General features: G+C 42.5%; 1 protein-coding gene across 4 annotated transcripts in view; it reads left to right on the top strand.

The window, feature by feature from the left end:
- mRpS33 (mitochondrial ribosomal protein S33) overlaps positions 1-27,039 on the top strand; it is a 57,506-nt gene that overhangs the window by 17,164 nt on the left and 13,303 nt on the right. For all 4 annotated transcript variants that reach the window (XM_067116111.1, XM_067116109.1, XM_067116112.1 and 1 more), the window contains one exon: positions 18,973-19,087. In XM_067116111.1, the coding sequence (XP_066972212.1) occupies positions 18,973-19,087 (115 nt within the window). The remainder of the gene's footprint in view (positions 1-18,972; positions 19,088-27,039) is intronic.

The following is a 27,039-nucleotide window of genomic DNA, read 5'->3' as shown; positions in this document are numbered from 1 at the left end:
GCTCCCATCGCCCACTATCATGCACCTGATGCCAGCCTTCTTGTATTTGGCGCCAGTTCCTCTTTAGTACTTGGCACCCATCTTTGCTAAGAACACACTGTTGTTCTTTCTTGAGCGCCAGTCTCCGATTGAATGCCTGGCTCAGGCTTTTCAAGTGGCCAGCGCCAGTCCCCGATCACCAGGCACCAACTCTTCAGTATCAGACTCCCACCTCTGAGCGCCCTATAGACCACTCAAGAGCATTTTGGCTCTCTTCAGTCTGTTCCACCTTCACCTAGAGTTCAAGACAAGCCAATATCGCTCTCTTTTTAGCAACAATTAGTGTCTCGGAGTCCTGTCCTTTGCAGACAGGGACTTTGTGTCACGAATTTATGAGCTTGTTGAAGAAATCTCCCACCTCTGGCATTTTCTTCATCCTCCAAGAAGTCTCAGGGAGTTGGGAGTTTTTTTTTGTTGGTGCTTCGAAGGGACTAGACCTCCTTGTCGAAGATCTCGTCAAGATTTTTGAAGTAAAAGGTTTTTTCTGACTTGCAGCAGGTGCACAGGCTAAGAAGATAAAGGATTCCCAAGTATTTACCGGGAGACATCGCCTCTGATTGTCTCTAAGTCCTGTCTAAGGACAAGGACAGTTGAGATGGATTTTAGAGATTTCCACTCTTCTCTTTGGAATCTGAAGAAGAGAGAGCACTGGTGCTCCTTTACTACTGTGAGAGCCACACAGTCGCAATCAGCCCTGTCATTTTTGCCCACAGACCTACATCACCTCTTCCTCAGAGCACAGCCTCCATCGCAAGAATCATCTTTTTGGATGTCAGTCTCAGCTCTCAGAATTTTTGGTCTTTCCGTCTGCCTAGAGAATCACAGCTAATTTCAGATGGTTTGCTAATTTCTAGCCCCTATTTTCTTTTTACTGGGAACATTAGTGGATGAGTCTACTAGGGACTTTACCAACCACAGAGATGTTAGTCAAGTTAGACAGACTTCATATGAGAGTTTTGCAATTCCATTATCCAGTTCCGAGGTTTCCGGCGCAGACAGAAAGCGCTGTAACGTTTTTTGGTTCTTCACAGCCGCTGAAGATACACGCAGTTGATGGTTGCCGTTCTCCGCTTCTTGTCAAGCGATAAGGAGGCTAGCTTCATCTCACAGCCTTCCTGCAGTTTCACTGTGGTTCCCACTGTCTCTTCCTCGGTCTAACTTCCTGTGGAATGACTATACCTTCTCTCCTGAGCATTCTTTTGTTGGAAGACGTTACTTGGGTTCCAAGCTAGAGGAGGAAGCGCCTTGAACCCTCTTGGACCAGCGCTCCCTAACGGTGCCCATTCCTGAACACCTGGAATCAATTTCCTGGTGCCGATTCCTGAATGCCCGAGACCTGTTGCAGAGCGGTTGGCACTATCTAGCCAGTACTAGGTTCCTGCCGCTGAATGCCTAGCACCTGCTCATGGAATGTTTTTTGTTTAAGGGATTGTGTCTGACTGCTGAAGAATTTGTCACTTCTGGTTTTGGACAAGGCCACTGTTATCCCATGCCCAGGCTTTTGTGTCTCTTATGGACTTTTCAAGCCTTTTATAAGTGTGCCAGATATTAGTTTCCGCCACATACAGTTCTGCATATGTTTTCGGTCTGTACGAGGTGTTGTTGAGTCCATGCAAGGCATTATCTAGTACCAAATAAGAAGTCGGACCTGCGCGGATGTCCACATGTCCGCACGGCTGTCAAGAGTCAGCAAAATCGGCAACTAGTCTTTACAGTTGTCTGTGAGTGCACGGTGATCTGTAAATTCGCTAATTTGCTGTCTAGTCCACAGGGTCGTCAGCAAGCCTGCATGAGCTACAGTTCCCTTTTTTCTTTTCAAATAGAGAACGAAGTTCAAGATGGAGACAAACCAGACAGTCCTGTCTTCCATTCTCCAGGGCAGTTAGATGGAGACCTTGGATATGTAGGATACTTCCTTCTATGTCCATATCTGGACTTCGGAGAGTATCTCCGGTCCGTCTTACGGGACAGGATCTTCCAGTTCGGGGATCTAGGCTTCAGCCTCTACTGCACAAGCCTTCTCTCAAGTCCTCGCTCCTCTTACATTTGACTTCATTTTCTGGAAAAATGCTCGAAGGTTTTGAACACAAGTCAACTGGGACAGGGAAACACAGCTGGGCATCGTAGTTTTTTCCCAAAGCCCCAGATTTAATTCGGACCTACAGTGGTGGCTCTGAACTAATTGCCGGAAGGGAACTTCCTTCATCCTCTGAGACTAGTCTTAGACTTCTTCTGAACGCCTTGATCTAGGTTGGGGAGCCTGCTTGAGGAACCGGGAAGTTTCCGGGACGTGTCTCCGGAAGAAAGGAGCCTTCACATCTATGTCAGAGAGCTGAAAGCAATTTGCTTAGAGCTTCAGTGCTTCTCAACCCTAGTTCACTCCCAGACTGTGGTAATCCATTTAGACCAGACTACAGTCATAACGTTTATTATGTTATCAAGGAGTCTCTCTCTCTCATTTTCTCTCCACCAAACAGCAAGAGAACTTCTACTATGGACAATCAAAATTGAGTTTTCTAGTCTCTTGATTTGTTCAGGCCAACTAATAAGTTCTGGCGGATGAACTGAACTGTCAGAAGCTTGTTCTTACTACCAAGTGGACCTTGAATCCCCTGGTCTGTGGGGATCTGTGGAATGTATGGGGGGCAGGCTGACTAGCATGGGCAGCAGACTCCACGCTGCAAGTTCGGTCCAATTTGGACCCCTAAGTCTTCTCTGCCCTTCAACATAGTCAGGGAAGTGCTGAACAAGTCTCAGGCTCATTGCAAGCATTACAGTGCCCCTCATAGCCCCGTTCTGACCCATGAAACAATGATTTCTGAACCTGCCACAGCTGTTGGTGGACACTCCATGACTCCTCCCCATCCTTGTCTACTCAGTCAACCTCACTTCAAGAGATAACACCAAGGGTGGCTCGCTCTTGTCCAGATGAGCCTCAGGCTGTCAGGTAGCTTGTCAAAATGAAGGGGTTTTTTCTAGACGTACTGTAGACGTGCTGGAGGGACTTTTGCAACATAGATGTCAATCTTCTAGCTCCGTCTACCAGAATAAGTGAGCTATTTTCCTTCTGAGACATCTGTGACCCGAATTGCAGATTGCCTCTTTTATCTGAGGAGATGTAGCATATCTGGTATTCCTCCATTAAAGGTGTCAAGCTACATTTAACTCGGTTTTTAAGCAACTTCATCAAGTCCTTTGACTAGTCCAAGAAAGGAAAGAAATCCAGTCTCCTGGATCCTGGACATAGTATTGAAGTGACTGACAGGTCCCTCTTTTGATTAACTATGATCCTTTTCTCGGAAAGGACCTTACCTGGAAGGCTATCTTCCTGGTGACCTTGGCTTCTGCTGAATTGTTTTAGTGAGATCCAAGCCATCGTTCTAGAGTAGGTCGTTTTTACAAGGAGACACAGTTTGCTCGTTTACCCTTGGGTTTTAGCCTAGAACAAGGACCTATCCAAGACCTGGATCTGGTACTTCTCCATTAAGAACATAACAGACATCCTTGGCTCTGAGGGAGAATAGAGAGCCCTCTGTCCAGTTGGAGTTTTCAGGTATTACCTGAGTAGGACCAGAAGAGCAGAGGGCCATCCATAACCTATAGTGTTATGGCAAGGACCCATTTCAACCTGTGATTGCATTGTCCTTCATCCTAAATGGATTTAATTTCTGAGAGACCTCTCTCAGATTCAGGAGAGCATTTTGCCTACTTTAACCCTTTAACGCCGAAGCCCTATTTACAAAAACGTCTCCCGTATGCCGGCGGCGTTCGGTGAGTTAGCGCCAAAGCAGAAAAAAAGTTTTTTTCAAAAAATCACAGCACGCTTAGTTTTTAAGATTAAGAGTTCATTTTTGGCTCATTTTTTTGTCATTCCCTGAAGTTTAGTATGCAACCATCAGAAATGAAAAAAATATCATTATCATATATAAATATTGGAATATATGACAGCAAAAAAAAAAAAACTCGTATATGATTGTATACAAATCGTGCTGTAAGCAAAACGGTTAAAGCTAATGACTTAATTTTTTTAGTTGTATTGTACACTAAATTGCGATGATTTTGGTATATAACAAATTTTAAAACGATCAAAGCAACACAGAGAAAATATTATCACAAAATGATGCATGAATTAAATGAACGCTCGGACGTAAAAATTTTTTTTTTTTTTTAAAAATTCACCATAAATCGAAATATTGTGCTAGAGACTTCCCGTTTGTTGAAAAATGAAGCTAATTGATTTAATATTACTAGACTGTAAGTGTTTTAGCTTACAATTGCAGTTTTCGACCATTTCGGTCGAATTAAAGTTGACCGAAAGTCGAATTTTTTCTATTTATCGTGATTTATATGAAAATATTTTAAAACTGATAAAAGCTACAACCATAAGTTATTTTTTGTTGTATTGTAAATGAAATTGCACACATTTTCATATATAAAACTTTATGTATCGACTAATATAAAACGGTGCAAATATTACGACAACGAGACAAAAGAATTTCTGAGATGTTCGGCCGAGTTACCGCGCAGACGTAAGGAAAATGTTTTGTTAAAAAATTCACCATAAATCGAAATATTGTGCTAGAGACTTCCAATTTATTGCAAAATGAAGGTAAACGATTGAATATTACTAGAATGTAAGAGTTTTAGCTTACAGTTGTGTTTTTTTACCATTTCGGTCGCGTTAGAGTTGACTGAAGGTTGAAATTTTGGCAGTTATCGTGATTTATGTGAAAATATTTCAAAACTGATAAAAGCTACAACCATGAGCTAATTTCTGTTGTATTCTAAATGAAATTGCACACATTTTCATATATAAAAGTTTATGTAATGACTAATGTAAAACGATGCAAACATTACGACAACATGACGAAAGAATTTCTGAGATGTTCGGCCGAGTTACCGCGCGCAGACGTAAGGAAAAATTTTTTTTTTCAGAAATTCACCATAAATCAAAATATTGTGCTAGAGACTTCCAGTTTGTTGCAAAATGAAGGTACATGATTGAATATTACTAGAATGTAAGAGTTTTAGCTTATAATTGCGTTTTTACCATTTCGGTCGAGTTAAAGTTGACCAAGCTTGAAATTTTGGCAGTTATCGTGATTTACATGAAAATATTTCAAAACTGATAAAAGCTACAACCATGAGTTATTTTCTGTTGTATTCTACATGAAATTGCGCACATTTCCATATATAAAACTTTATGTAATGACTAATATAAAACAGTGCAAACATTACGACAACGTGATGAAAGAATTTCTGGCGGACGTAAGAAAAAGTTTTTTTCAAAAATTCACCATAAATCGAAATATTGTGCTAGAGACTTCCAATTGGTTGCAAAATGAAGGTAAATGATTGAATATTACTAGAATGTAAGATTTTTAGCTTACAATTGCGTTTTTTTACCATTTCGGTCGAGTCAAAGTTGACCGAATGTTGAAATTTTGGCAGTTATCATGGTTTATATGAAAATATTTCAAAACTGATAAAATATACAACCATGAGTTATTTTCTGTTGTATTGTACATGAAATTGCGCACATTTTCATATATAAAACTTTATGTAACGGCTAATATAGAACAGTGCAAAAATTACGACAAAATGACGAAAGAATTTCTGAAATTTTCGACCGAGTTACCGCGCGGGCGTAAGAAAAAATTTTTTCAAAAATTCACCATAAATCGAAATATTGTGCTAGAGACTTCCAATTTGTTGCAAAATGAAGGGACATGATTGAATATTACTAGAATGTAAGAGTTTTAGCTTACAATTGCGTTTTTCGACCATTTCGGTCGAGTCAAAGTTGACCGAAGGTTGAAATTTTTTGTAGTCGACGTTTGCTACGTCCACTCGGCATTCAACAGACAATTTTAGTCGACGTTTGCTACGTCCAACAGGCGTTTAAGGGTTAAGTGAAAGCTAAAGATGTCAGAGCAGCTTCTACCTCATTAGCTTGCAGGCACAATATTACTTCCATTCTGCAATCGACCTACTTGAAGTGTAATCGCTCTTCGCTTTTCACCATTTTTAATGAAAGTTAAAAGTGTTAAAATTTTACAGTACCTTGCAACCATTATTAGTGACTGGCATGGTATCGCGGGGAGAAGCATAGGATTTCCTCCTACTGTCCCTTCACCTTGCAGTAAGGTGTTGGGTTTTGGGGAGGCGGGGGTTTCATTGTATCTGGAGCACCCACCAGTGGATGGGGTTGTGGTTTTATTTCAGTGTAGGTGACAGTATTGTCTGCTTGTTTTTTATATTGGTACTGCACCCAGGGCAAGGGCACCTATCGATGCTTTGCTAGCCATCGGAATACTTCACTGCATAGCTCCCACTTAAGTAGAGGTGCTCCTCAGCTATGCTGCCACGCCACTACAGGTTAAGATGAGCGCCAACCAGAGGCAGTATTCTCCTGTAGTAGCTCTCTTAACTGATAAGGAAACGACAAGTATTGTTGTCAGTGCTAGCAACTTTTCTATTTCAAACTCATTACATGACTTGATGTTTTGGAGTAGAATATGTCCATGTTTCGCAACTCCTATTAGTGTGGAATCAGCTGTGTAATTACTTGGTAAGTTATTTATATAAAAATGACATAAGTTATTTATATAAAAATGACATTTTTTATAATAAAATTGTATATACAGGCAGTCCCAAGTTAACGGCAGGCTCGGTTCATGGCAATCCCGTTTTATGGAGCTTGTCTAGCAACAAAAATAGGCAATTTTCAGCGCCGAAAATCACTGATTTCTGCTTATCGGCGCTGATAATTGGGTATTGGTGCCAATATGTACCTAAAAGAGGCGCCGATAACTGAAAATCTGTGATTTTCAGTGCCGATAAGCCCTGAAAATCGCCAAAAAACTGCCGAAAACCGCCTAGTTGCGATTTTCAGTTATCATCACACCCTCAGAACGGAACCCCCGCTGATAACTGGGGATTGCCTGTAAATTTAACAAGTACTGTAATTACAAAATTAGAGCCCACCCTCCTCCCCTTTGATGGACATAAGACACAACAGAATGAGGTTGTCTGCTAAGTCATTCATAGTATTCCTGTTAGTGGGCAGGACTGGTCACCTACACTAAACAATGGAAGGGCTACCGCGAATTTTGAATTTAAGCTGCTGTGCTAGTTAGAAACTATAGCTATGTAATTACTTGGTAAGTATATATAAAAATGACATTTTTATGATAAAATAAAGTTTTATATATACTTACCCAGTATTTACTTAGCTAATAGTTTCTACTCGAATGGCAGCTTAAATTTTGAAATTTGTGGTAGCGATTCTTTTGTTTTGTGTAGGTGACAAGACCCCGCGCACTTTCGGGGTAAGATAGAGGAACAACTAAGCCAATACAGTGAACCCCCCATATTCGCAGGGGATGCGTCCCACACACCCCGCAAATAGCTAAAATCCGCGAATACTTAAAACCCCTCTAAAAACACTTAGAACTGCCCATTTTGATAGTTTAAACACAGAAAAACCCTGTAAAAATGGATTTACATGAGTATTTTAATAGTTTTATCACAAAAAGTTATTTATTCATGAAAATTATATGAAAATACAGTAATTAGTGAATATTTCTCAGTGAAAAATACCGTGAATGGGCGAATTTTCCGCGAATGATGGCTAGATATGTTCCACAGAGAAACCTGTGAATGCGTGAGTCCCCGAATCACGAGAACGCGAATACGGGGGGTTTACTGTAGACCAATTTGTATGTGCAAAAAAACGTCCATGCATGGGGAGGAGGGCGGGCTCCATCCGTAATTACTGGGTAAGTATATATACAGCCAGTCTCCCAGTTATCGGCGGGGGTTCTGTTCTGAGGGTGTGATGATAACCGAAAATCGCCGATAACTGCCGCTTTTTTTGGCGATTTTCGGGGCTTATCAGCACCAAGAAGCACTGATTTTCGGTTATCGGCGCCTCTTTTAGATATGTGTCAGCGTCAATACCCAATTATCGGCGCTGATAAGTGGAAATTGGTGATTTTCAGCACCAAAAACTGCCAATTTTCGTCACTAGACAAGCGCTGTAAAACCAGATCGCCGTTAACCTAGCCTGCCATTAACCTGGGACACTTGTAAAACTTTATTTTATCATAAAAATGTCATTTTTATATAAGTAACTTACCCAGTAAACTTACCGTAATCACTTAGCTGATTCCACATTGAAAGGTGGTGGGGAACTGTGGACAGTAAAATAACAATCTACATATGAAAAGTTAATGACCTACAATAGGCTAACATTGAGACAATGTTTGTTGCTTCCTTACCTGGTGGGAGAGCCGCGCAGATAATTATCTGGTTGGTGCTCATCTCAACCTGTAGAGACATGATGGTATAGTCAGATTCGTCTCTATGGAAGTGGGATATTCTGCAGCAAAGGAGTGCTTCGAAGGCTGACAGAACATACAGCAGGAACTTTGTGACGAAGGTGAATACCGAAGGCCAACAAAGCTCATATCATTGGCCCTGACCAGGGTGCAGTACCAAAAAACAAAAAACCAGCAATAGAATCACCTACACCATGAAAATTAATATGACCACTACCCAACACTAAAAAACTGGTGGCCACTCCACTCTTGTAACCTCCAGGCTTCCTCAGAACTCGACACCACGAACAAGGCAAAGACCTAAAAACATAGGAAGGGATACTTCCTACACTTCCTCACCCATCACTACGTCAGCCACGGACATTGGTCCTAGGGTACTGCAGTTTTCGTAAACAGTTTCCACGTCCCGCAGATAATGCATTGCAAGCACCGACTTGCTTGAAGAATGGAGGATACGGAAAGGTTGTGCTTGAAAGCTACTGATGTAGCGACTACTCTTACATCACGAGCTTTAACTTTCATGACTTTTAAGTAATTTTCCTCCACTTGGGGGTGGGATTCAATAATAAGATTCCTCAAAAAGAAGGAAATGGCATTTGTAGATACAGATCTAGAGGGATTTTTGACTGAGCACCAAAAGTTAGAAAACTGCCCTCTAATTTTCTCGGTTCAGTGCAGGTAGTACCTGAAGGCTGTCACTGGGCAAAGCACTCTTCCCTCCTCTTGTGTGACTAAGATATCAGATAGGCTCTTAATGGTGAAAGAACGAGGCCAAGGGTGGGAAGGGTTCTCGTTCTTCACCAAAAAACTTAATAAGAAGGAACAGACTGTCTCCGTTCAAAAAGCCGATCCTTCTGTCGATTGCTTGAATTTCACTTGTTCTCTTCGCAGTGGCCAGCGCTACTAGAGGAAGAGCGCATGGGTTCGAAGTGCTCACTTGATAACCACTTAAGCACCACATCTAGATTCCAAGGAAATTCTCCTCCTTTCTAGATCTGGTAGTGTCGAATGACTTAATCAGGTCTGAAATATCCTGATTAGAAGAAATGTCTTGGCCTTTGTGATGGAAAACAGAGCTGAGCATTGCTCTGCAGCCTTTTATGGTGGAAGGAGACCTGCCTAGAGTAGACTTCAATTAAAGAAGAAAATCCACTATTTGATGGATAGACGTCTGAGAAACTCCTTTTCTTCTGCACCAGGTCCTAAAAAAAGTTCCACTTTGCCTGGTAGAGCTTGTTGGATGAGGCACGTCTACATTTGGCAATGGCCTCCACTGCTGATCGCGAAAATCCTTTCGTTTGGACAAGTCTACTGACAGTTGGCCTGTCAGAGCCAGAGTGGACAGGCCTTGGTGGAAAGTCCTTCAGTGTGGCTGACTGAGAAGACTTAGAATAGCAGGGAGGGGCCTTGGAAAGTCTATGAGGAGATCCAGAAGGTCTGGGAACCATTCCTTCTGTGACCAAAAGGGCGCCACCAGAGTCATCTTTATGTTGCTGTGAGAGTGGAATTTCTTGAGAACTTCCCTTGTCATTCCAAAGGGTGGAAAAGCGTAAAGGTCCAGATTTGACCAGTCTTGTATCATCTCATCTGTTGCCCATGCGAGAGGGTCTGGAACAGGGGAGCAGAACAGAGGTAGACAGTGATTCCAAGAAGTTGCAAATAAGTCTAGGGTCAGTTGTCCACATAATCTCCAAAGGTTGGAGCAAACCTGACTATCTAACATCCATTCTGTCAGAAGGACTTGATTCCGGCAGCTTAGTTCGTCTGACAGGACATTGCATTTGCCTTGGATAAACCTTGTTCTGGTCTGCCCAGCACAACAGATCTCTTGCTATCTCGCTCAGGGAGAATGAGTGTATTCCCCCTTGATGTCTTATTTAGGCCAAGGCTGTGGTGTTGTCTGCATGTACTGTGATCGTCTTGTTGCAGACTTTTGCAAAATAACTGAGACCCAGGTGAACTTCTTTCAATTCTCGTAGGTTGATGTGAAGCTGTTTCTCCTTCGGGGACCGAATTCCCGAGATTTCTTGGTTCCTGAGGAGGCTCCCCACCCAGATCCAACGTGTCAGAGAAGAAGTCTAGGTCGGGGCTCAGAGGGAGAAAGATTTCCCCTCCATCAATCTTTCTTCTGACTTCCACCAATGCAGGTCCTCCTTTATCTCTGCTGTGATAGGAAAGGAGCGAAGATCTTGATGTACCTTCCGATCCCAGCAGGCTCTCAGTTAAAACTGTAGTGGCCTCATGTGCAGTCTCCCCAGTCTTACAAACTGCTCCAATGAGGCCAGTGTGCCTAAAAGACTCATTCACTGAGTTGCTGTGCTCGAATGAAGGGCGAGAAACAGGTCCACCTTCCTTAAACAGTCCCCCACTCTCTTGAGGGGCAGCGAAGTCCAAAAACTCCGAGAAAGTATCAGAATCCCCAAGTAGAGAATTATTTGATTGGGAATTAGTTGAGATTTCTGGAGATTTAATAAAAGTCCCAAATCTTTTCGTGCAAATTGTTTTCTGTAAGTCCTCCTTGCATTGATCCTTCGTGGGAGAACAAAGTAAAGCCGTCAAGGTGACAGGAGCGTTGGTCAAGAGAGGCCTCTCCCTGAAGGAGATAGAATAACCCTCCTTGAGTACTTTGACTACGCACTGGTCTGCCCCTCTCGAACTCCATCTCTCCCAGAAGAGAAGGAGCCTTGCACCCACAGGGGCATGGAGGACTGAGGTCTCACTTGCGGGCTGAAGGTTTAGTTGGTGACTTCTTGATGCTTTGAGGTATGAACCTGACTGATCCATCTCCCTGTTGCTTCATCAACTGTGTCAGAAGATCCTGGGTAGACTTCTTATGCAGGCTAGAACAGTCTCACTAACGATTGTCTGTGGGAAAAGATGATGCTTGTCCAGCAGAGAAAATAAAAGCGTTGACTTTTGGGATGAAGTAACACCTTTAGACATAAAGGAAACACAAAGTTCCCTCTTCTTGAGCACGCCCATTGCGTATAGTGGAGCAGTCTCCTGCGAACTGTCTCTGACGGCTTTGTCAGCATAGGAGAGAAAGCCCAGAAGTTCCGAAGAGTAATCAGGAGGGAAGCAATGGCTCTTGAACTTTGGCAAGAGTGCCTAAACACCAGTCCGTGAAACTTAAAACTTCAAAAATCTTTAAAAGACTTCTCAGGAGGTGGTCCATCTCTTGTGCTGTAAAGAATACCTTCGCTGTAGAGTAGATCTATGGCCTGTGTCAGTGACCAGAGAAGTCCCCCTGGGAGGAGGCAGCCACTCCCAGGGAAGGAGCTTCCTCAGTAGCATAAGATAAGTAGCGAGACCTAGAAAGATGAGAAGGAGGGACACTAAAGCAGGCCTTCCCCTGCTCCCTCTTCTCGGAAAGCCAGTCCTCCACTTCACTAAGGGCCTTCTTGGATGAGGACAAGAGAACCAACTTGGGGAGTCCAGCATTGTCCGAAGGCTGACTGCTCGTCATGAAAGATGAAGCTGGGGATGAAGGAGTCGCTGGTGAGAAGAAATCTGAAAAATTCTTGAGTAAAATCTTTAGAAGTGACGCGTAAGGAGTTGTTGGAGAATCTTGATCGAAATCCTCTTCTTCAGACGAAACTGGAGACAAGGAGCATCCAATGGAGGTGCCTTAGCAGTGGATGGTCCGTGAAGAAGTTGCAGAATGTTATCCAACTTGCATTGAAGAGGAACTAAGGCTGGATCCAAACTTGAAAAAGACTGACAATTCATTGCCGAACTGGGCAAAGCTGGCGCCTTAGAAGCTGACTTCAAAATACAGGCAGTCCCTGGTTATTGGTGGGGGTTCCGTTCTGATGGCTTGATGATAACCAGAAATAGCCAATTTTTGGTTACCAGTGCCTCTGTTAGGTATGTATTAGCACCAATGCAGTAACCAGTTATTGGCACCGACAAGTGGAAATTTGTGATTTTTGGCGCCCAAAATTGCGATTTTTGTCACACGGTAAAACTGGATTGCTGATAGCTGAGCCCACCGATAACTGGGGACTGCCTGTACTGGTTGTTTCCCCCGAGGCACTGGCAGCAGGTGGAGGAGAAGATGCACGACGATGTGTCGGAGCTCTAGAGCGAGCGGATGTGTCAGGGAACTTGGGCGCTACAGGGCGCTTGGGTGCTTCAGGCAGCTTGGGCGCTTCAGGCAGCTTGAGCACTTCAGGAAGCTCGTGCGCTTCAGGAAGCTCGTGCGCTTCAGGAAGCTTGGGCACTTCAGGAAGCTTATCTGAGTCAGGACGTTTAGTCGAAGGTAGGCGTTCAGGTAATATATGGCGCTCGGCCGCTACTGGGCACTCGTACGAAAAACGCTCATCAAGCACAGGGCGCTTAGATCAAGAACTTTGTTGTACACTAGAAGCAGGGCGCTTGGAGTAAGAAAGAAGAAGCTTCTTAGATGAAGAGGAGTGACTAGATTCTCGTTCCTGGCGTCCGGGAGAGGAGAAGCATTGAGGGCTGTTCTACTTACTGCAAGAGGGCTGAGGACTAGAGGAGGCTCCCTCAACCTTTTGCTGAGAAGTCGAGGAGCTAGATCCGTGGAAGAAGAATGCCTCTTCAAGGGACGTGGCTCGTCGGGAAAACACCACTGGCGCCTACGTTACAGCGAAGAATCTCCTGAACTAGACGAGAGTTGATGCACATCTGAGACATCTTTCCAGCGGCTGTCTCTTGATGCAACCCAGGGATGCAACAGTCTGGTCTGAGGGGGCGACTGCTTGTGGGCAGACCCCACTGACCTCCCTTGGGCTAACGGTATGCCTCCTCCTGGTTCATGGGAGTATGGCAGTGACTAATGCCTAGGAGAATCAGCAGGATAAACAGCCACCTCCTCCACTAACACTTCACTTTCATTTTTCTTATTGAATTTATCCATAAGGACACACATCAATGCTCCTAATTGGGCCACTATACCTACCACCATATTAATCTATCTGTTCAAATTTATTTTCCATGCTGGCGAAGTGATTGGGCTTTAAAGTGTGAAAGTTAGGAGCAGGAGTAGGTGGTCTAGGAGTATGTACTGAAACAGGGGAAACAGGAACAGTAGGAGGAGATGTAGCAGGAATATCTATATCACTAGATTTAGGAGTTGTCCGACTAGCTAATTTCTCGCCAGCTTTAGTGGCTGCCTTCCTCTTGCGATCTCTCTCTAATTTATTTAAATGAGAAGTCAAAGTCTTCCATTCATGTTCATCCCAGTCCCTGCATTTGTCACGTGTCAAATCAATGGTACAAACTTTCGCTCTGCAATTTGTGCACAGGGTATGAGAGTCGTAGGTAATTTTCATTAACCGGGTATTGCAGCCTTTGCTGCAGTACTGGAAACTAGAAGAGCTAGTGTCTGACATACTAACTAGTTAAAAGTCACAATCAGTAACAAAGTCAAATCAGGGAAAAAACAATGTCGAAAGGCTACCACACAAAGAATACTTCACTGGATGAGAAGAAACAACAATTGTCAAAACCAAGCTGCTTAGTCAACATGGTGTGTGGACAATACAAGCGGCAGAAACAAATTGATCTATTGGCTTAGTTGTTCTTCTATCTTACCCCGAAAGTGGGCAGGGTCTTGTCTCCTACACAAAACAAAAGAATCGCTACCGCGAATGTCAAAATTTAAACTGCTGTTCAAGTAGAAACTCTTAGCTAAGTAATTACTGGGTAAGTTACATGTATAAAACTTTATTTTATTATAAAAATGTCATTTTTGTCCACTGATCAGGTTAGTATGAAGTTGTCTCTAGTAGTTTTCTTTGTCTTCATTGTATAGTATTTATTTTGATTCTTGTAGCTGTCTTGATTGTCTTTATGCAGTCATGTGGATTGACTTTTAAAAGTACTGAAGCCTTGCATCTCCCCATTGCTTGTGAATACAGTATAGTTAATTTCTCAGTTAATGCCCTTTGATTTTGGAACTCTTCAATTATGTACTAAAGTCATTCCTTGTAAGTTCATTGTTAATGTCAACTTATTCATTCATAGCTTATGATTTGATTGTGTTTTGTCATATTTGTCCTTAGTTTCATTGAGACCTATTCAGAAAGAAGTTTTGTTTTATTTAAGCAATTGTACTCTCGGGTTCATTGAATTAAATTATGACAGGTAGGCTACCATGAAGGATGAATTTAGATATCTAGTTAGTTTTAAAAGAGCTAGGAAATTTTGAATGACTTTTAAGATTGAATCATGTGTGACAGATTAACTTCATTGTAAGCTCCCTTGGAGTGTTGCAAGCATTTTAATGCTTTGTGACAATGATTGTAGCACCCTTTCTTCATTCTCATTCAAGCTCTGACCCTCATTTTTTTTCCTGCATCTGTCTTCTGGTGGAGAGTGTTTAGCAGTTAGTCACTCTTATCACACTTTCAGTTAATTTTAACCCTTGCAAGTTATTTCTCACATCCCTCTGTATTTCACTTTCTTTATTAGAATCTTTCTTTATTTATCATATTGGGAATACTTGCCTTTCAGCATTAGTAGTCCTGTTTTCTAAGTCAAAACAAACCCTAATGTCTCCTCTCACCTGTGTTCCCAAGGTTGTGTTTCTTGATAACCTTACAGTTAGATTAGTCCTCAAGTCAGTCATTTGGTAAAGCATCATTGTATTCCAAGGGGAAGGAATGTTTGTTATTCTTCATTACACGCTTTTATTTAACTTGACTTCGGCATCTGTCTGTCTGTCTGTCTGTCTGTCTGTCTGTTTGGGTCAAAACTTGTAACTCAGTTTTCGACCTGTTCTCTCTGTCCGGTGGACTTGAAATATTGCATGGTTGCTCAGTCCCGGGACAGTACAACCTTACCTCTAGTCGCCCTCACTGACCTCTCCCAGTATCTCAGGATTTTGATTCTTTGGATTTTTCATACCTTCCTTGACATGGTAGAATAAGTTAATAACTATACAGATTTTTTAAACCTTCTTTGGCTTGACAGGGTATCACGTTCAATTTCGTTAGCTACAATCATAAATCGGTTACAATTCCTGTCAAAACTAAAAAGTATAAAATAAAAAATATAAAAAATTTGTTAAACATACTTTTATTAGATTTACTAAAAAATAAAAATAGATTTTTTGAGACACCAAGATTATCTTACGATTAATCATGTCTACAAAAATAAAAGCGTGGCCGCCAAACATGGAAGGAAATGCTACAAGAAAAGAAATATCTTTTTTATTTCTTGTAGCATTTCTTCCATGTTTGGCACCCACGCTTTTATTTTTATAGACGATTAATTGTACGAAAATCCTGGTGTGTCTGAAAAAATAATTTTTTTGCTTTTTAGTGCATTTTTATACAAGCGTGTTTAAAAAAAATTATATTTTTTTATAATGCTTTGCCATTTGCCAACTAGGCTTAAAGCCCTTAATGTTTTCAATTATTTTCTTTTTATTTATACTAATATGTTACGAGTGTTTATGCTTGCTACAACAAAATCTTTATGTATGCAGCAGTATAGCATACTTAATGTAAGAGATTTTCACATTGCAAGGATCTATACAATAGTTAAAACAAAATTTGTAAACATCATAAATTTACTTTAATTTAGTAGAAGTTTCCTTCTTCTTGCCCTGTGGCTACTTTCTCATATTGAGGCACCTAATGATAATTGTGACATCATGAGTATGATACTTCCTCAAGGAAGAAACATTCAACAGAAATTAAGCTTGAAGACCTCTTTTCCAGTTGATAATTATTCTCACTTTAACAGCACACCACTTGAGATAATATAAGCTTAAATGATAAAAGAATTTTAAACCAAGAAAAATAGGTTAAACTAAGAAAAATAGGTTAGTTACACAAAACCTAAGTTGCATCTCTGACCACCTGGAGATGGAAGATTATCAAGGTAAATTTTTGTTGGTTGATATTAAGCTGTATTAAGGCACTTGTTTGCTTCATACAATTACGGTACAAGTTTGCTTCATACAATTACAGTACAAGTTTGCTTCATACAATTACAGTACAAAAAGAGCAAAGGGAAAATAAGATTGCAGATGATAGCATTGATCAGAGTTGTAAGATTGCAAAGGGTGAGTTATACCCCATTTGAGGGGCATCTGACTCAGTGAAAGAGCCAGATCATCAACCTGTAAAGTTATAAGTTGAGCAAACAGCCTACTGAATAATCTCCAGTAAAACCAAATCATTATCATGGTAGATTATTGGTTGATTAAACTGAATACTGAGTAATCTCTTGTGAGGCAGCACGGGTCTCCACTGGCACACTCAGCAAAGCGGTCAACGAGACACTTTCCGGGATGATGGATGTATGACAGACAAGTTCAGTCACTAGGGTCACTGTTAGCGGCATTTTGTCTTGACACCTTGACATTTTGAAGAATTGTTGGATCTAGGAAGATGGTTGGTTTAGTCCTACAATCTCAACACACCAAAGCTGTTACTGTTTGGATCTGTCTTTACAGACTGTGGGCATAACAGCCATCAACCATTCCATTGAAAATATTGCTTCTCGTCCGGTCAGCGAAGTTTAGCAACGATTGGGTTTGGTCAGTACTTGGATAGGTGACCTCCTGGGAATACCAGATGCTGTTGACATCTAGGAGTTGTCTTTCACATCCATGGTTAGAAATGTTGAGGCTAGTCAGTACTTGGATGAGTGACCTCCTAGGAACTTCAGATACTGTTGGCTTTTAGGAGATGTCTTTCACATCCATGATTTTAAGTCTTGGGCTTACGACACCCAGCTCTTTAGGACAGGTAGCATCTGACCTAAGGTGTACAGCCGCAAAGAGGTGTGTGTGGAACTGGCCTACTACCTTCTCTTTTACTGTACACCCTTCTAAGGGATGGTTAGCAAACTGTCACGTGCTGAAGGAGCATGCATGCAGGTGTTCTAGATGACTGAGTATCCTGTGTACAATCTAGCTCTTTTTGGATTAATAAATGCTACTCCTACCCTCTCTCTAGCAAGGGGAGAGAGGGACTGGCAATAAACAGACCTGCTGGTTATCTTCAGCTTTATTGTCTCCGACATTACGGGTTCATCCAAGCTTATCTTCGAAACAATGATGTTTCCTTCCATTTATTTGAAGGCCCAGAAGTCTGGCAGTTGAACATCATACATGTTCAACAGATCAGAGGCATAGGTCTCCTTCCTTTGATCTTACATGACCAGGAAAGAGGCCCCAGGTTGGGCAAACTACCAGTCAGTTCAGAGATTTGCTCAGAATCCTCCCACCAAGGAGTAAGTCTCCCATATGTAAAGACCTAGGGTTTGTATACATGTAGGAGTAAATGAAAAATTTTTTTAAGTAATTTGCATTTTTTTAACATACAAACCTGATTTCTTTACATAAAGGCCCAACTCTAGCCACCCCTCATTCTGCTTCCTGGGCCAAAAGGTAGAGTGAATGCATATCATCTCGATGGGAGGGACTGAATATTGAATATGAATGCAAGATCACCATCTTGGTAAACTAGTAGTTGACTGTTTTGAATAGTGAGTACATATTGTAATAAGGCAATGCATATTAATGCATCACAGGTTTTACTTTTAAAAGTGGGACTTTAGCACCATATAGTGTATATGAAACACATTTAAGTAACATTGCATGTCATAATTAATAGGAACACTTGCAAGTTGAAGTTAGTTTGCTTCCTGTTTACCTCCATCTCTTGAGCCTCAGGCAGCTGAATTGATTGAAATTGATCAACACATTAAATAGCTATATTAGGAAACTATAGTTGTAGAGAATGGTGCTCCTCAGCTATCCAAGGAAACTGAATAAAAATGAACCATTACTGTTTCTGAAAAAAAGATATGTGATAGCTGTCACAGATTAACATGAAGAGGGCATGATATCAGATCTTGCTTCATGAATCAGAGGGTCTAAAGGTGTTTGTATTTCTCAACTTGTGACACAAGAGGAAGCTGAGAAATTTATAAGGTATCTAGGGAGGACATCCGATCTTGTTGACACTATGCACAGTTTTATTTTTGAGGAGCTTTTTAAGAATGGGTCTTTGTTGTACTGTTAAATGTAGTTTGTTAATCATTCCTTATATTAAGCCCTTTCATAGCCTATCGGTATATCTTGGAATTCACTGAACTGAAGAGTATACTGTAGTGTCACTGTGGTTGAATGTAGGGCAGGTAGCCTGGGCTACCGTAGGCTAGTTTTAGGATATGGAATTCACAGAGGGTCTGAGTAAACTTTGAATGTCCTTAATGGTAGTAATAGATAATTAAAAAATGAGGGATTATAAGATTTTTATTGCTTTAAAGAACTTATTTGTTGGAGGAAAATCAGTTAACTTGAATTTTAGTCCATATGATAGGCTATTAGGTTAGCCCTACTTCTCCCAATTTTCTAGTTATCCATCACATCCTTAGTCTCAAAGAATTTTGATGATAGGGAATTTAATGCATTTATTATTCTGACAATCAAGATTCTCAAGTTTCCAAAACCCAATTCTTTTAAATCATGTTGCAGGTGTATGTAGTATTCTCTTTGAGTATGCAAGCACTTTTGTAGGTGAAGTGCAGTATTGGCACTTGTTGAAGTTTGTTACAAATCTTTTTAATAACTAATTTATGAACTAATTGTGAACTTTTCCCACAGAGCTATGCGTGTTGTCAAGATGTTCAGTGAAAAACCTTTGGATTTACGACCAGAAATAACTGATTACTATCCCCGACACAAAGAAACCTATATTCTCATGTCCCATCTTCGAAAGGTAGGATGAGAGTTTAAAATACTGACCAGTGTAATGTAATTTGGTTTAGTAATAGATAAGTTACTCCAGCATCCATAGAAGGTAATTAGATAGCAATCTTGGCAAGTAGTGCTGCTAGCTTGAGTGTTACCAGCACTTGGGGGAAACCAAGTGTTTTCCCAAAAGGTATAACTTTTTGTTAATCTGCTCAGAACCCAAAATAGAGTCTGGTGGGTGGTTGAAACTAAAATACATGTGATAACACTGAGACCTATAGAAGACAATTGGATAATTGAATTCGCATAGCATGGGAGACTGTAGCTGGCTCTATACACTGGACATGAAAAAGAATCCTGGTTCTCAGTGCTGAATTTCACTTAGTAAAATGTTTGTTGAACATAATCGTTTCCCTTTACAATTCCTATTCCTGCATTTACTCATTTCTCACTCTGTGGCCCTGGTTTGCATAGAAAATAGCACTATCTTGATCTATCTTGATATAGAATACACAAACGAATTCAAATGTGCAATTCATGATGGTGTATGCTTTTTTATGTTTATCTCTTGTGAAGATAGAGCAGTTAAGAAACTGCAATATAATATGTACGTGTCTGCATTTTATTAAAGATTATTGGTATTTATGTACAATGAAATGAAAATACTGTAGAACATGAGCCTTCCATCATAGCATTAAGTAGCAGCAGAGGTTTGCACTTTGAAGGAACTAACAAATGGAAACTTCATTTGTTACTGTTGATATACTAACAGTTGCCTCTTATTTAAGAGTATCTTTCAACACAAGCTGGAAATGGTTGTTGAAGTTAGTAACAAGGTGGTTAACTGATGGTTACATGGGAATGAGCAAATACCCCTCACTCACTTACTGTCTCAAACACTTTTTCTTTGTCATGTAGGGATGTCATGCTGCACTTCTTCTGACTGCTTAGTTGAACTTGTGTTTTTACTTTGAGTATATTTTTTGACACAAAAAACAGTCATATTCAGAAATGTGAATGGTATTAGTGACTGTAATGAACCTTCATCCCTTCCATTTAGGCCATGGAAAGATTTTGGTAGAGGAGGTAGCATTGAAGAATTAGTCTGCCTCTATGCTGACTGTACAGCTGCTGTGCTGCAACTGCTAGGAGCCCCATTCTGTTGAGAGGTCTTTCTTCCTGTGGAAGATGCTTCAGGGAATTTACTACTCAACTTCCTTAAAGGGGAGCTGGGGGCAGTCCTCGTGTCCAAGACACAGTGGGACAGAACAGGTTACTGTACTGAGTATGTTCGATGCTGCCCATGACAGCCTAGCGGACTGCTGATTGGTCACCCATGGTTGGCTGAATGCTGTTGCCTCCTAGAGACTGGGAAGGGTGTTCACTTGGAGTCCTACGAGATTTATTGTGAGAGGCCTCTTGGACTCCTCTTCTTAGGGACTCCATGTTTTAGGGCTAGGAGCAAGGAGAGGAAGCATGAGAGCTTTCCTTACTCCCCCTCGTCCTTCACCTCGTTGAGCTCCTCGTCCTCATCCTCCTCATTATCTTTGTCTTTCTCCTGTAGGAAGAAGTGGAGTCCAAGAGGCCTCTCTTACGAAGACTCATAAGATTTCCAGTGAGTGCTCCTCCCAGTCTGTGGGAGGCCACAGCGTTCGGCCACTCATGGATGACCAGTCAGCAGTTGGCTTGGTTGGCGTGGGCAGCAGCAAACATACTCATTACCATGTTGGTTACATTGTGTCTTGGACATAGGACTGCCCCCAGCTCTTCCATCTATGTTTTGCCAGAAACACTCTCTGGGAAGTGGTGGCTCTTCACATGTGTTTCTCTGGCATGCGCAGTCGAGTCAGCTGTGCACTTGTATTCAGTGTGTATGAGGTCCCTGGACTGTGCTTCAAGACAAAGGCTCCACTTGCAAGAGGCCTCCTTTTACAGTAATTACAAATGCCTGGATGATTGGTTCATATGTGATCATGTTCACTCAGGTCTACTGGTGGTTTGCCACAGACTCTGGTGGTTTTACACAATAGCACTATATCCGGTCTTCTTTCTCTGTGGGAGATTCGTCGCCGCCTGCCCTCGGTGCGGTGCGGAGACCCAGCAGGACCCAGGGGAGCTGGGCCTTCCAATTGTCATCGATACAGCTTGCCATCAGAGCTGCCTTCAATGAACGGTGGGCCCTTTTCACCATGCCGTTGGCTGCGGGGTTATATGCCGTCGTACTGAGGAGAGTTGTCCCCATTAGGCGTGCCAGGGCGACCCAGAGCTCTGACAAGAATGCCGGACCCCTGTCCATAGTTATGCTGTCAGGCACACCGAAACGGCTGATCCAATTCAACAGGAGGGCCTCTGCACAGGCGCTTGTTAATGCTTCTGTCATCTGGGTTGCTTCTGGCCACCGTGTGAAACGGTCTATGACCGTCAGGAGGTATCTGGCACCCCCTGATTGTGGCAGAGGACCTACGACATCTATGTGGATGTGACTGAAGTGCCGACGTGGTTGAGGGAATTCTCCGATGCCTGATTCCGTGTGCCGGGTGACTTTACTTGTTTGGCACGGTATGCAGTTCTTCGCCCACTGCCAAACGTCCTTCCTGATACCATGCCACACGAACTTCTCTGTCATCAGGTGTGCCATTGTTTGGCCTGATGGATGGGACAGGCCGTGGATGACATCGAATGTGTGCTTTCTCCTGGAAGCGGGGATCAGGGGGCGCGGGCAGCCAGTGCTGGTGTCGCAGAGAAGTGTTGAACTGGATCCTCCTATCAGCACGTCTTCACATCTCAGTGTGGTGAGTGCCATGCGGTTGGCTGCTGTTTCCGGGTCTGTGGCCTGTTCCTTCGCCAGGTCCTCGTAGTCTATGCTGAGGTGGACGGAATTTATCACGACCCTTGACAAGGCGTCGGCTACTGGGTTCTTCCTGCCGGGGACATAGCTAATGGTATAGCCGAACTCGGAGATAGTGGCCAAGTGCTGCTGCTGCCTCGCAGACTGTGTCTCCCGCCTTCGTGAACACATGTACTGAAGGCTTGTGGTCTGTGAGGATGGTAAAAGGGGTGCCGTCCAAGAGGTACTTGAAGTGCCACACGGCTTGGTAGATTGCCAGCAGCTCCCTGTCGAATGCGCTGTAGCGGGTCTCTGGTGGTGTTAAGTTGCGACTGAAGAAGGCCAGCGGGCGTGGGGAGCAGTCTAACACCTGCTCCAGCACCACCCCGCAAGCGATGTTGCTGTGTTGGTGGTAAGGCTCAGGGAGGTGGTGAGGTCATGATGTGTTAATGTGGTGGCTTTGGCAAGGGCTGCCTTCGTCTGCTCGAACGCCTGTTGTTCTGGAGCTGCCCATGCCAGTGCTTTCGGCTTCCCTTTCAGGACTGCAGTCAGGTGATACATGATGCGGGCGACGTCTGGTATGAAGCGATGGTAGTAGTTGACCATGCCGAAGAACTCCTGCAGGGACTTGATGGTGTTTGGCATTGGGAACTTCTTTACTGCGTCCACCTTGGAAGCCATGGGGCTGACACCTGCCTGGGAGATCTCATGGCCAAGGAAGTCTACCTTTTCTGCTCGAAAGGTACACATGTCGAACCTGATGACCAAACGTTCTCCTGCAGGCACTTCAGCACAGCCCAGACGTGATGCAGGTGTTCCTCTGGGGACCTGGAGAAGATCACGATGTTGTCTATGTAGCAAATGCAGAAAGGTAGGCCCCCCAAGATGGTGTCCATAAGGCATTGGAATGTAGCCCTGGCGTTCCTAACACCGAAGGTGGAGTAGGAGAAGGTATACATTCCGAATGGTGTGATGATAGCTGTCTTCGGAACGTTGTCGAGTTGCACTGGTACCTGAAAATAATACTTGAGTAAATCCATTTTTGTAAATACTTTGGCCCCGTGCAGGGCGCCTGTTAGGTCCTGCATGTTCAGCAAGGGATAGTGGTCCGGTGTCGTTACTAGGTTCAGCCGATGATAGTTCCCACAGGGCCTCCAGGAGCCTTCTGGTTTCTTTACCATGTGGAGGGGGAATGCCCATGGGCTCGATGCCTTCTTGCAGATGCCCATCCGTTCCATCTCAGCAAAGGCCTGTTTTTTTGGTGGCAAGTGCCGGAATTTGGCATGTGTTGACAGGCCTGTCATGGTGATATGGCGATGGATGCTGTGCTTGGCCTCAGCTCCCGGCAACTGACATAGCTCTGGCTTGAAGACATCTGGGAACTCGTGGAGGAGGGTGCTGTACTTGTTCAAAGAGATGAAGCAGACAGCGGGCATCCCCGGCCTGGTGGAGAGCGGTCGGGAGCGGCAGGTTCCAGTATCCAGCAGGCATTTTCAGCCGACTTCTACCAGAAGTCTATGGTGTGCGAGGAAATCGGCACCCAGGAGAGGGAACTTGACGGTTGCGATGACAAAGGGCCAATCATAGTTATGGCCCAGGATGGATATTCTTTGGGTCAAAGTTCTGTAGCAGCGGATGGGGCTTCCATTTGTGGCCACCAGTGTGGTTGTGGCGCTGGCTGTGCAGTCGCGGTCCTCTCTTGACGGTGGAAACACCGTTTGCAACGCCCGGTGTCTACCAACACCCATCTTTTCGATATGGCGTTGTGGATGAAGAATCCTACTGGTCCCAAGTCTTTAAGGTTTGCGGCCACTGCTGTTACCTGTGGCCGCTTTTCTCATTTTTTGTGAAAGAACAGGGGGCTCTGCAATTTCTGACGGTGCTTCCGAACCTCTGATGGCAGTAACACCAGGCTGGATTTGTCCACGTCCTCTGCTGCTGTGGCGGCGCCTTCCTCCTGTACACCATGTTCATGTCCTCTGCCTCGTCTTCTTCTGTTGCCAGGTTACACGCTGCGGGTGTTGCAGTGTGTTTGGAGGCCTTGGTGGCTTTGTGGAGTTTGTGCGCAACATTCACCAATTCATCCATTGAAAGGGTGTACACATTCATGATTTGCCCCCCTCACCTCCTGCGGAAGGCGCTGCAGGAATATTTCTCGCGACAAGCTTATCCCCTTCTTCCGACTGTCAGCGTTGACCCCCGGCAGCATCAGGAGACCTTGGAGTTCATCCCAGGCGTCTCTGGGTAATGCATCCCCCAGGGGCTGGGTCATCAGGTCGAGGGCGCGTTGGGCTCTCTCTGGGACGGGCATGGAGTATGTTTTGATGAGCTTGTCTCTTAGGTCTCTGTACTTGACTTTGCTTAGCTGCGAATCCAACCGTGGGGTGATTTTGTTGAAGACCTCCTCTGGTAGCGTTGTCATGGTTACGTCTGCCTTGGTCTCTTTGCCTGTAATTTTCGCCACCTGAAAATGGACATCTGCCTGCAGAAACCAGGATGCGGTGTTTTGTCGCGAGAACGGAGGGAATTTTATCGCCTGGCTTATTGCTGCCTTCGAAGGTGAGAGAGGGATGCAGAGGATCTGTGCGTCCTCAGAATGACTTTTTACCTCAGTGTCTGACATTCTTCCTCACACCAAAACACAAAATATGTGCCGTATTTAGTCTGTCGATGGTGTTTGGGCTCGTCAGAAGTCAAAACTATACGCCGTGTGGTTCCGTTAATGACTTCTGAGTACAGCCGACATGAATCGTAAATGGTGGGGCCAAACCATTTGAGCACGCCAGAACGTACCTGAAAGGGTACGCTGTAATTAGTCCGTTAGTTTCTTGGGTGTTCTCCAAGGAAGGAACTTTCAGAGGCCTAGACTTTTGTCGCCGTGTGGTTCCATTAAAGGCTCTCTGAAGGTAAAGCGGCCGTAGTGAGTCCGTTAATGGCAAAGCCAAAACTGTTGTGTTTACCGTCACTCCTCAGGTCACCAGTTGTGAGGACAAGAAAGGTCAACTGGGTATTAACTTATTTATTACCTGAGCGCAGGTATACATGGCAGAGTGCGAACGGAAATGTGGTGCCCAACCTCCAATCTCTGTGACCCGCACTCTGAGCAATTTGTGTTTGTTGGCAGACAAACAAATGGCAATTTTGAGAGACATAATAAATGTACAATGATGAAATACATATCGGCAGAAAGGCCAGAAAATTCTGTACGAGTACTTACATGAGAGTGTTGACATATGAAGAAATGCAATGCATGACGTGATTGATGCGAAAACGAAGAGACGTCTGATGTCTTTACAATGTCCCTTTCTCTTTGTTCTGAAATGCTTTCTCATGAACAAGCAGTGTTTTTCATTTTGACTAATACAACTCTTAGTTAGTATGTCTACGTTTTAGAACGTATTTGCCACACTAGCACATTTACACTTTATAGACAGTACAGGTAAAATTAGATCAATTTAAGCTATCTAGTGTACAGGTAAAAACATACAGACAAATAATAAGTTGTAAAAATGTATGAGTGCTGACTATGAATGAGAGAGAGAGAGAGAGAGAGAGAGAGAGAGAGAGAGAGAGAGAGAGAGAGAGAGAGAGAGAAGAGAAGGGTTGTCCTTACTTAAGAGAGTGAAATTATATAGAGAAGGGTTGTCCTTACTTAAGAGAGTGAAATTATATATCACTTACCATGGAAACTGAGAGAATAACACGAGAGAGAGAGAGAGAGAGAGAGATATTGTCCTTACTGGAAATATCAAGTTAAATTATTTATGAATTATTACGGAGACGACAGAGAGAGAGAGAGAGAGAGAGAAATTATTCTTATGTTAAACATCAAAAGATGGAAATTCAGTATTAAACTAACTTTTAAATGAAATTAAAGTTACTGTAATTTCATTTAAAAGTTAGCTTAATACATTACCCTTAAAAAAGAAATAAATGGTTAACATAAGAATATAGGAGAGTGTGAAGATTAGTATACTATTTCTCTCTCCCCCCATTCCACTGATCTATTTTAGAAGTCTTCTCAACCTCTTTTTTAAAACTTCTTTATTTTGTCTCTCTCTTTGTTCTGAAGTGCTCTATGTCTATATGTTTTAGAACGGCGTATTTACAGTTTGTAAACATTACAGGTAAAATTAGATCAATTTAAAATTATCTACTGTACAGTTAAAGACATTCAGAGAAACAGTAATATGTAGGTTGCGCTAACTACAAACGAGAGAGAGAGAGAGAGAGAGAGAGAGAGAGAGAGAGAGAGAGAGAGAGAGAGAGAGAGAGAGAACAGTTGTCCTTACTTAAGAGTGAAATTTTTATGAATTATTACAGACAGAGAGAGAGAGAGAGAGAGAGAGAGAGAGTTACAAGAAACCTTTGACCACTAATTGGCAACACTACCCCTTCTTGTCATGTTAAAGTGACATGACATGTCTGACAGCTTTTTGCCTTTGAGCTTCTTACAGAAGATGAGGGAAAGATATTTGTTTGTTATATTATTATTATTATTATTATTATTAGTATTAATCTTATTAATATTTGAAAATTAGTACTTATTATTAGGTAAAAAATTTATTTATCATACAAAACAAATAAACATATAATGCACCATAAAAATTCTCTCATCTCAGTAAAAGAAAGATAGAGGGAGAGAGAAAGAAATTATTACTTTTATTATTTAATGTTTTTTAATTTACACATTAAAGCTTGAAAACTTATAAATTACATAAAAAATGAAACATAAAACACTTTTGCAGGGTTTCTCATTATTCGCAAATCTTCGCGTCTGTGAAAAACTCATGTATGATCATTAGTTAGGTTCCAATGAAAAGTTCATGTTTGTGAATTCGCTCAACTCGAATTGCGCAAGTTTTGGGTATTACTGTACTTAAAAATCATCTTACAACAAAACATAACATCCATAAAATGTACAGTATGTACAGAATATCAGTGTTGTTATGCGGAAAACCATGTACATATGTACAAGTACACGTATGTATGTAATGCTGATATATGTGGCCAAATGACCCAGCATCACTGCCCACCTTCTAATAGTACCCTGTATACGTATCTGTGTTGTGCGTGTTGTGTACAGTACGTAATATTTTATTATTATTATTATTATTATTATTATTATCATCATCATGTATTATTTAATC

Source organism: Macrobrachium rosenbergii, chromosome 14, assembly GCF_040412425.1.
Source record: "Macrobrachium rosenbergii isolate ZJJX-2024 chromosome 14, ASM4041242v1, whole genome shotgun sequence".
Taxonomy (NCBI): Eukaryota; Metazoa; Arthropoda; class Malacostraca; order Decapoda; family Palaemonidae; genus Macrobrachium; species Macrobrachium rosenbergii.
Note: the sequence above shows the minus strand (reverse complement) of the source record. Positions and strands in the feature narration are given on the sequence as shown.